Source organism: Solanum lycopersicum, chromosome 12, assembly GCF_036512215.1.
Source record: "Solanum lycopersicum chromosome 12, SLM_r2.1".
NCBI classification, from domain to species: Eukaryota; Viridiplantae; Streptophyta; class Magnoliopsida; order Solanales; family Solanaceae; genus Solanum; species Solanum lycopersicum.
The window spans coordinates 31057784-31069511 of record NC_090811.1 but is presented as its reverse complement, the minus strand read 5'-3'; the positions used below and the strand labels follow the sequence as shown (position 1 = coordinate 31069511).

The following is an 11728-nucleotide window of genomic DNA, read 5'->3' as shown; positions in this document are numbered from 1 at the left end:
AACCATTAGTATAAAATGCTACCATTATTAAAAAAGAAAAAAAGCTATAAGTATTGGGTTGCCTCTCAACAATCACCTGATTTAACGTCGTGGCACGACTGAGGACACTTGATTACCCAGCCTTCATCAAGATGGTATGCTTGTATCACTTCATTCACTGATGTAGTATGCCCAAAATAGAGTTTTATTCTTTCTCTATTCACCTTAAACTGCAATATCTCCTAGGTTTTTAACCCTACTGCTCCATGGGGGAATACTTGGGTAATCAAGTAAGGGACATTCCATTTGGACTTGAGCTTGCCCGATAGCCAAGGAAACCTAGAACTGTCTAAAAGAACCGAATCCCCAACTATAAACTCTTGTTTTTCACTTTTTTGTTCATTCTTCTTCTTCATCTTTTCTTTGTGGGAATGACAGATACCGATTGGAACTCACCACTCTGCCTCATGGACCTACAGATGTTGAAGGTCGCTTCTTCATTGTTCAACCTAAATTTCGCCTGGCCTTTTTCCATATAAACTAAGGCTCTACCTGTAGCAAGGAATGGACTCCCAAGAATAGTAGTCACTTCAAAATCGACTTCACAATCAAGAATAACAAAATCTGCCAAAAATGTGAACGACTCAACTTTTACTAGCATATCGTGGAGTATCCCTATAGGCCTTTTCACTGTTTAATCAGCCATCAGTAGTCGCATCACAGTGGGTTTTGGGTCACCCTGACCCATATTCTTATAAATTGAGAGGGGCATGAGATTTATGCTTGCCCCCAGATCACATAATGCTTTCGCAAAATCTAATGACCCAACTGTACAAGGAATAGTGAACGCACCCGGTTTTCATTCTTTTGTACGAGAGATCTTGTAGCAATAACACTACAATGCTGCATTCTATTATCATCCTCGAAAGTGATCGATCTTTTCTTTGTAACCAAATCTTTCATAAACTTGGTATAACCGGGCATTTGTTCTAGGGCTTCTACCAAAGGGACATTGATAGAATGTTGCTTCAACATTGTTATAAAACGCCGATATTTACCACCCTCGGTCTTTTTCACTAATCTCTAAGGGAAGGGTGGTGGTTGTCTAGGCATGAAATACCTTCATAGGGATTTCTGCATCTTTTCCATTGCTCTCTACTGCCGCACCACTACCCTTTACCACCTTATCATCATCCTTTCTCACCTTTTCCTCATTAGACGCCATAGGTGGGTCAATGGTTTTCTTGCCACCCCGAGTAGTGATTTTCATACAGTGTGCATCATTTTTCAGATTTTGGACAGTGTTGCTAGGAAGAGTGCCCGGTTTCCGTGTGTTAACAGTCGCAGATAAATGAGCCATTTGCAACTCGATCTGCTTAATCGATATTGCATGTGTATAGACTTTTTGCCCAATACCTTCTAAATCACACCTTAACTCTTTAATGTGCTCATCACTAGCATCGAACCACCTCATCATTTTGTACAACATATCCTCAACTCACGCCATACTATCTCCACCATCCCTAGGAGTAACTTCACGATTTTGAGGAGGGATATAGGGCCCATTCCTATCATTTATATTACCGTAGTTATCCCTGTTGAAATTGTTGTCGCGGTTGTAGTTTCCATCTCGGACATAATGACCCTCACGGTTATAGTTACCATAGATCCGACCTTTGTTCCCTTGACCTTGGCGCCAATTATCCTGATTTGAGCCTTGGGCACTCGGTCGGAAACCCCCGTCTACTCATTTACTGCATAGGAATCCTCAACATAATAACAATCATAATTAGGTGGTAGTGGTTTGGATAAGTAGTTAACTGCATTTTTTTTATGCACCCTCAGTGATATGTTTTAGTACCAACCCAAGCTCAGTTCTGATCTGAGCAATTTCTTCAAGAATTTCATCTGTGGCTGGGTTGTGAGTGGACTGCATTGCGAAGGTATTTCTCCCGATATCTGACTTACTAGTACTCCAAGCATTATTATTCCGGGAGATTTTCTATATTTTTCAGCAATATCAGCATAAGGACACTCCCCATAAGATCCACCTAATATAGTGTCCAACACCGCTTTATTATTATCATGCTGTCCCCGATAGAAGTATTCTTTCAGTGAATTATCATCTATACGGTGATTTGGGATACTTCTCAAGAACGAGGTGAATCTATCCCATAAACTACTAACTGACTGTCCTGGTAGTGCCACAAAGTTGTTCACTATGTCTTTGTGGTTTAGTTTCTTGGAGACCGGATACTAGCGTGCTAAGAAAACATCCCTTAGTTGGTTCCAAGTGAAAATTGAGTTTTAAGGGAGCTTAGTGAACCATATAGCAGCCTCTCCCGTCAGTGAGAGAAGAAACACTCTAAGCCCTATTACATCCAAGTCCAAGTCACGCCTCCCTACATAGCTTTTACACACTTCCCTTACCTTAGCTATATGGGCATGTGGATCCTTAGAAGGTAGCCCTTAAAACAAACCTCTGACAATGAGCATTTGCATCAGGCTACTAGTTACCACAAAGGTGTGGCCTAATGGTAGAGGAGGTAAGACAAGTGGCCCACCGGAGTCAGCTATATTGTCATAGCCTCTGTTGTATGCTTGGGGCCGTGGAGCGGGATTTTGTCCCCTTTGTTGGTGTTCACCCGGAGCATCGGGTAACAACTGACCATGAACATCAACCGGAGCTGGGATGTTCTGGTTTGGATCACCATCATTAATTCCCAAGTTTCGATTCATGTTGCGTAGTGTATACTGTAATTCGTGATCGTAGGGAAACAAGGGTTCTCTTCCTCTTCGTGTATTTGGCATTCAAGGAGGGTGGTTCTGCACGAATCAAAAACAATAAAACAAAGTAAAATCAAGAATATCAACTAAACTATAGTAATAAGTTTAAGTTAATCTAAAAGCTGCTTTCCCCGGCAACGACGCCAAAATTTGATACACTCAAACTTACTTCTCAAATAAGAAGTACATCGGTCATGTCAAGTGAGTAACCCAACTAATGAGGTTGAGATCGTTCCCACGAGGAAAATAGTTTAGACTTAACTTTAATCTATTATTACTATTGTTCAGTCAATTACTTCCGTGGAAAGAAAAAATGATAAACGGGGGGTTTTCTATTTCTAAATAAATGAAAATAACTAGCGAAATAAAAAGAGACAACTAACAGCTTCGAATGTTGGAGTTTAATCAATTAATCAAAGTAACTGGGGTTTACATGTTCCCCACAGGTTCATAACTTGATAATTCTAACTATAACGATTCTTTCCTAGTATCTTGCATGCAAAGTGATAAGTTATGTATTTCTAAATCCATGGTCCGACATCTAGAAAATTTCACTCCGCACCTTGGTCCGGCTACGTGTGTTGCTATACTAACCCTTATCTTTACCTCATATTAAGCATCATATTCTATATTTGACTAAGTTATTACCTCGTACCAATAAATACTAGCCTATTAGATTGTATACACTAAATCTATGTTGATAATTCTTTTCCTATTATCTATCTCCTTGGTCTGGCAAGTAGCATTAAGGCGAGTTCTGATGTTGGTCATCCGTTAAAAGACTTCTAAGCGAAAGAATTATCAATACATGCAAGACACTATTCTAGAATTGTTATTTTAGTTAGGTTTTACCTCATTATTTGATTATGGTTCCCACAATCCTAGTTATGGAGTTTAGTTACCCATAGTCATAATCACAATATTCAAATGTATGGTATAAGAATTCATGTACTTATTTCAATGAGAAAGAGTAAAATGCGAAAGATTGCTTGATTAATCAACTAAAATCACAAACAATCAATTAAAAGAATCTCAAAAAAATCAAGAGCTTCAAAAAAGGTCTAAAAAATAATCAATAGTCTAACAATGATCAAGAGTCTAAGAATGATCAAGGGTCTAACCTCAAAAACGAGGTTTTTTGAATTATTTATAAAAACTAATAACCTAATTAAATAAGGACTCTATTAGCTGGAAATCTATCAAAATGTGGCGGTTCGATGGACCTCGCGACAGATCATCGTGGTCACGACAGACCGTAATGGACTCCATCATCCCATACTTGTGCCATTTCTTCTACGGCTCTCTCCATTACCGTCGATGGTAAATATGACGTATCGTCATAAGCTAAACGGTCCGTCGAAGATCTCCGTTCCAAAACACTTAAACTCTTGGAATTTGGGTACTGGGAATACTTCTCTAAACTTCATGACGAACCAGCATGACAGAGCGTCATGGATACGACGGTCCATCATGCACTCCGTACCCCACACTTGGTCATACTTCCCCAGGTGGTACTTTTATGTATTTCTCACTCAAATATATTTGCATTTCTCTTTTAGACAGATTTCCTGCAAATAAAGAAAAACTTACATAAAAATTAGCACAAAAAGGCTTTTGGACACACTAAACTTAAGGAAAAAGTATTAATTATACCGTGAAACCACAGCATATAAGAGACAACAACCTTTAGGAATGGCTCACTTCTTTCGTTCTCCTTTTTTATGCGCTAGAGTTTATCTCAAAAAAGTTTCTCTATAATTTATGCTTGCATGTGTTTCAGATTATCATGCCTACACGAAGAGCAATAATAGGTCGTCTACCAAGAAGGAATGTTGAGGAACTAGAAGTACCTAATGAAAAGAACGTGCAACCTCAAAGCGAAGTCACCACAGTTGTGTGAGGCTATTCGGATGCTCAGCCAAGCAATGACTAAACAACTAGGTCAACAAAGGAAAGCACGACAAGAACGGGCTGAATCAAAGATTTGGGAATTCTTGAGGAATCCCCCAAGATGTTCAAGTTCAAGTACTACGGAGGATCCAAGAAACTTTGCGGATGATCTGAAAAAGGTGTTTGAGATGATGCATGTGGTTGATACTAAAAGGGTTGAGCTATCTGCATATCAACTGAAGAATGTGGCTAGGACTTGGTTTGATAAGTGGAAAGAGGCTATAGATGAGGATATATCACGTACGAGTTGGGTTTATTAAGGAGAGGTTTTCTTGAGGCGTTTCTTTCCTCGAGAATTGAATGAGGCCAAGGTACGTGAGTTCCTTACGCTTAAAAACAGTTCACTAAGTATGCATGAGTATGGGTTGAAATTCACCCAATTATCTTGCTATGCTCCTTAGATGGTTAAGGAAATGAGGAGCAGAATGATATTGTTTGTTGCTGGCTTCGGTAGTGCTTCAAGCAAAGAGGGTTGGACTACAATGCTTATTGGAGACATGGAAATTTTGAGATTAATGGTCTATGTACAGTACGTAGAGTAGGTAAATCTAAGGGAACGAGAAGAATACAAAAACAAGAAATCCAAGACTAGGAATGTCTCTGGGCAGTAGAAAAAGTTGTTTCAATTTACCACAGTTTTTAAAAAAATGGCCTACCCCATCATCTGCTAGTGGTCCCACACCTAGGAACATAGGTGAGTATAATGGCTAGAATTCACAATACATCAATGCTAGACAAGAACAATCACAAGATAGTGTGGCATAAGGAAGTTGTTAGGCTCCTGCATGTGGTAGGTTGGTAGGAACCACCCGGGTAAATGTCGTGATGGCTAAACAGGTTTCTTTAAGTTTGCCCAAGAGGGTCAATTCATGAAAGAGGGCCATAAGAAGAGTCAAGGTAGTGGAAATCTGAGTAACAGAGCTCATTTTTCATTAGTTGCTCCACCAGACAGGGCTGCACCTAGAGGATCCACTTTTTGTATGGGTGGAGGTCTAAACGGCCTCTATGCAATCACTCGCCGCCAAGAGCAAGAAAACTCACAAAATGTTTTCACGGGTATGATCAAAATTTTTACTTTTGATGTTTATGCTTTTGTAGACCCTGGAGCAAGTTTATCTTTTGTAACTCATTATGTTGCAAACTAGTTTGAAATACCCCCGAGAAATCTACCCATAGTGGAGATTCTATACTAGTGGAAAGAGTCTATCGTGATTGTCCTATTTTTATCTATCACAAGAACACCATGGTTGATCTAGTAGACTTAAACATGGTAGATTTTGATTTCATTCTAGGTATGGACTGGCTTTATGCCTGTTACGCATCAATAGATTGTAGAACTAGAGTTGTCAAGTTTCAAATTCCTAATGATCTAGTCATAGAGTGGAGTAGTAGTTCATGAGAGCGTAAGGGTCGTTTTATTTCGTACCTTAAGGGGAGAAAATTAGTTTCAAAGGGGTGTATTTCTCACCTACTTCGAGTTAATGACTCAAGTGTTGACCTTTCAGTCAGTTCCTATAGTAAAAGAGTTTGTAGAAGTTTATCCTAACGGTCTACCAGGAATCCCTCCTGAGAGAGATAGACTTTGGAATACATATCATTCCAAATACTCGTCCTATCTCTATTCCTCCATATATAATGGAACCAACAAAGTTAAAAGAATTGAAAGAGCAGCTGAAAGATCTGTGAGATAGAGGTCTTATTCGACCAAGTTTCTCAACTTGAGGCGCTTCGGTCTTATTTGTGAGAAAGAAGGATGGTTCCCTTAGGATGTGTATAGACTACCACCAATTGAATAAGGTGACAACCAAGATTAAGCATCCTCTTCCATGGATAGAAGGTCTTTCGACCAGCTTCAAGGTGCTTCTTGCTTCTCAAAAATTTATCTCAAATCAAGCTACCATCAGTTCAAAGTTAGCGAATCTGACATTCAAAAACTAGATTTTAAAACCAGATATGAACATTATTACTTTTTTGTTGTATCCTTGGTTTGACAAATGCACTAGCCACATTTATGTCTCTTATGAATAGAGTCTTCAAACCTCATTTAGATCTTTTTGTCATCGTCTTCATTGATGACATACTAATTTATTCAAGGAATGAAGAAGATCATGCTAGTCACCTCAGGATTGTTCTTCAGACTTTGAAAGATATGAAGTTATATGCCAAGTTCTTCAAGTGTGATTTTTGGCTTAAGTTTGTGGCATTCTAGTGTCATATCGTTTCTGATAATAGGATTAGATTTTATACTCAAAAGATATAAGTAGTTCAAATTTTGCCTACATCCACATCTCCTACATATATAAGGAGTTTCTTGGGTTTGGCTAGCTATTATAAAAGATTTGTTGAAAGGTTTTTCATCTATCAGGTCTCCTTTGACAAATCTAACGTAGAAGACAAACAAGTTTCAATGGTCTGAAGCTTATGACAAAAGCCTCTAGGAGCTGAAAAAGAGATTGACTAATGGTCTTGTTTTGACCCTACCAGAGGGTACTCAAGGTTTTGTGGTGTACTGTGATTCATCAAGAGTTTGATTGGGCTCTGTGTTAATGCAGAAAAGCAAGGTCATATATTATGCCTCCAGACAGTTGAAAGTTCATGAGAAGAACTAACCCACCCATGACTTAGAGTTGGTTGTTGTGGTTTTCGCCTTGAAGATATGGCGTCACTATTTGTACGACGTTCATGTGGATATATTCATTGGCCACAAGATCCTACAATATGTGTGGTTACAACTATTCAAGTATTACTACATGAGTATTTCTTACCACCCATGTAAGGTTAATGAGGTCGTTGATGCCTTAACCAGGTTATCCACAGGGAGTACTACCTATGTTGAGAAAGAAAAGAGCGAATTAGCTAAAGATGTGCAAAGACTTGCACGCCTGGGAGTAAGACTTATGGATTCCACAAAGGAGGGATAGTGGTGACTAATAGGTCTGAATATCACTATTGTCAGAGATGAAAGAAAATCAAGATCAAGACCCCATATTGCTTGATTTGAAGGAGAATGTTCATAAGCAAAGAGTAATGGCTTTTGAACAAGGGGGAGATGGTGTGCTTAAGTATCAAGTTACATTTTGTGTACCTAGGGTGGATGGACTCCAAGAAAAGATCATGGAGGAGGCTCATAGATCTAGATATTCCATTTATCCAAGATCCACGAAGATTATTGCGACTTGAGAGAAGTATATTGGTGGGAGGGTATGAAGAAGGACATTGCAGCGTTTGTTTCCAAGTGCCTGAATTACAAGCAAGTGAAAGTAGAACACCAAAGGTCTCGAGGTTTGGCTCAGAATATAGAACTTCCTGTATGGAAGTGGGAGTTTATTAATATAGACTTCATCTGATGCTTTGCAAGGTCTCGCACACAACATGATTTATTTGGATAATTGTCGGTAAAATGGCAAAATCAACACACTTTTGCCGGTAAAGACTACCCATTCGGTCAAGGATTATGCTATGTTTTACATTCAAGAAGTGGTAAGACTTTATGGAGTTTTGGTGTCCATTATTTCATATAGAGGTGCACAATTTACTGCTCAGTTTTGGAAGTCTTTCCAGAAAGGTCTGGGTTCGAAGGTGAACTTTAGTACTAATTTAATCCTCAGAAGGATGGACAAGCGGAATGTACTATCAAAACCTTAGAAGATATGTTGAGGGCTTGTGTGATTGATTTCAAGGTAAACTGGATGATCACCTACCTCTCACTGAGTTTAGTTACAACAATAGCTACGATTTTAGGATGGAAATGGCTCCAAACGAAGCTCTTTACGGGAGAATTTTCAGATCTCCTATTGGGTGGTTCAAAGTTTGTTAAGCAAAATTGATAGGAACAGATCTAAATCACCATTTAATGGATAAGGGGAATGCTATTCAAAAGAGGTTGAAAGTGGCATAGAGTTGTCAAAAGTCTTACACATATGTGAGGAGGAGACCGTTGAAAATTGAAATGGATGATTGGGTATTTCTGAAGTTCCGCCCATGAATGAAGGGTGTTATGAGCTTTGATAAGAAACGAAAACTTAGTCCGTGGTACATTGGACCTATAGGAAATCTAAAAGGGTTGGTGACGTAGCTTATAAGTTGGAGATACCATTAGAATTAGCAGCGGTTCATCTGTTATTTCGTGTATCCATGTTGAAGAAGTGCATGGGTGATCCCTCATTGATAATACAAATTGAAAATGTTGGGATTAAGGACAACTTATCATATACGGAGATTCCGATTTTCATTTTTGATCTTTAGGTTTGCAAATTGAGAACAAAGGAGGTTGTATTAGTCAAGATCCGTTGGAGGAAACAATTTATTGAAAAAGCGACTTAGTAAGCTGAAGAGGATATTAAGAAGAGATACCCACAACTCTTTGAATCCGTATAAAATGCAGATAAAGGTACTAATCCTCTTCTTAGTACTTTATAAATTATGAGCGGGCATGTTGTTACTTTCTTTTATTAATTGAGTGTTAATCTTGATGTTACTATTCTTAGCATAGTGAAAGAGATCTCATTCGATGAAGAATGTTTCAAAGTGGGAGAAATTGCAACATCTCACACCTCATAATAACAAATAATAAGCTAAGAAACTAAAAATAATCACTTTTTGAAAGAATAGGATAAAACTGGAAAAACATTCCTAAGTTAAGAAAGTGAGTGTTTGTTCATTTTCAAGTGGTCATAACTCCTAGCTCATGATGAGTTAGAGTCAGTTCTTTATATAGTTGGAAATATCTTGGAGAGATCTTTCCAACACTGCGTAGTTTTCAAAATTTTTGTATAGTATGAGGTAGACATGCCTATCAGAAGTTGGATTGTTGGGTTGAGGAAGGTCCCAATCCGGATTTTAGTTAGGGTAAACTTGTCAGTCACCAACTATTTCCTCATTTGTTTTAAGGGTTTATTAGGATTAAAAATAAGCATTAAGTAAGTTTTAAGAAAACCAATTCATGCTTAGGGCTTAGGAGAAAATAGAAGAGTAGGTGAAAAAGAGAGAAAGATCAAGAATCCATCAAGAACAGTAACGTTTCACGAGTGGAATTCGTCGGGAGTGATCCCTTTTGAGGTATGTGAGATATTTCTATGTTGGTATAGTTCACCTACTCAACAATTTTTGTAATTCAATAAGTTTTATGTAAATTTAATTTTGAACGTTGAAGTTCTTGAAGAAAAATAGTTGAGTTCTTGATGGTTGAGTTGTAGTATGCTTTAGTGATTCAATTAGTGTTTCCGGGCTGTTTCTCGAGTCTAATAATTGTGTAATGAGGTTATTAGTGATCCTAAGTGATTGGTGAAAGATCCATGGAAGTTAAGGGGGTTTAGAGATGAAAAACGGAGAAGAAATGTCTAAACATTGTCCGGAGGGCCTTGGGGTGACACACCCCCCATAGACCTAAGGGCAGTCTTTGTCCCTAGGGACTTAAGGTAGCGCTCAAGCGAGAGAGCCTCAACATTGCCTCTGAAGTTTGGGGCCTTGCACCCTATGCCTCCCAGAGCGGCAACGACACCAGTTCACCCCACTTATTCTCTATCTTTCCTATTAGTTCCTAAGTGATGTACCCATGTTTCTTAGTTAATTATAACACTCTAAGGTCATTTTGAACATCATGAAATCAACCCTAAACATGAAATCATAAACCTTGAATCCATAATCTAATTCAAGGAAACTTAAGATCAAAGTCTAAGAATATAAGAGTTAAATCTAAAGGTTAAGAAGTAAGTCAGAGTAATGTTTCCTAAAGTTTCCAAGAGTCTTATTTAATCGTTTTAACTTGATCTTAAGGATCAATATTCAAGTTGAATAGAGTTTAAAAGTTTAAGTCTTTCCTTCCAAGAAGTATAAGGTAACTAAGTATTCTCTAAAGAGATGATTAAGAACAACAGATTCAAATGAAGCAAACAGCAAAGAGTAAAGAATTGACTTCATTTCTAAAAAGATATATAGGAACTAATTATTCCCTATAAATTTATATATTCTCTTACATTTATGTTAAGAGGAAACTAAGATTTCCCAAAAGAGTTTTGAAATCGAAAATGGAACTTGATTCCAAGAGAGCTTTAAACCTAAGTGTTGAGCAGTTATCTCAACCCAAAGAAAGGATGTCATTTTTACAAGCATGAGCTAAAATATATTTTGGGAGTATTATTGAGCACTGATGTGAGGATAAGAGTTCATATTAACTCAAGTCCCCACGTAAACCATGTCACATCATTGGTTTTAACGGGTCATGTACTGTTTAGATGATCACATAAGTTAAGTTGGTGGATGGACTAAATTACGTAAGGTTCTATACTGATGGCAAGGTATAGGATGATTCTTGGGAGCTAGAGGTAATATTTTGTATTATCACATAGGCTCACAGTGATGCCTGTTGGTAAGAGAATCTCCAAAGAAGTTATACTACTTCAAATAAGTAAAGTTATGTTCGTTATTGTTTTATTTTAATGAACTAAGATTGTTTCAGTTTTTTTTAAGTTTTATTTATATTTATATTGCATGTAATTTACTGCGTTATATATATTGAGTTGAGCAGATCCTAGGTAAGTGTTTCTCCTTGCTCCTTTCAAGATTAAGTTATGTTAGCATTCCAACTCGCATACTCGTACATTCAATGTACTGATGCCAGTTGGCCTACATCCTGTTATGCTTAGACGCAGGTAACCAAGATTAGTATCTAGCGCCTCGTTGATCTAGTTTGAGCACTCAGGGTCAGTTATTTATAAAATGTTGTGCGGTTTTTCCCGACATTCATTATAATATGTTTAAAGGCTTCATAAAGAGATAGTCAGTTAGTTCAGCTAAGTGTCTTTTATTTCAAATATTTTATTTTGAGACTAAAGTTCCATTTTGGCCATGACATTAATACTTAAGTTATTTATGGGAATGTTCTTGTTTTATTTTTGAGTACGTCTTCCTCCGATTTTAATAAGCCAGGCCGAGGGTTCTCTCAATCCCAAAAATTATTATTGGGTGCTGGCCATGTCTAGGGTGTAACCTAGGGACCTAAAAACATGGAATC

At 37.8% G+C, this 11728-nt stretch overlaps 1 protein-coding gene across 1 annotated transcript; it reads left to right on the top strand.

Moving 5' to 3' along the window:
* The first annotated feature begins 4619 nt into the window (after positions 1-4619).
* LOC138340302 (uncharacterized) lies at positions 4620-5861 on the top strand. Its single transcript, XM_069292015.1, has 2 exons — positions 4620-4956; positions 5554-5861. The coding sequence occupies exons 1-2, from the start codon at positions 4620-4622 to the stop codon at positions 5859-5861; spliced, it is 645 nt and encodes a 214-aa protein (XP_069148116.1).
* The last annotated feature ends 5867 nt before the right edge of the window (positions 5862-11728 follow it).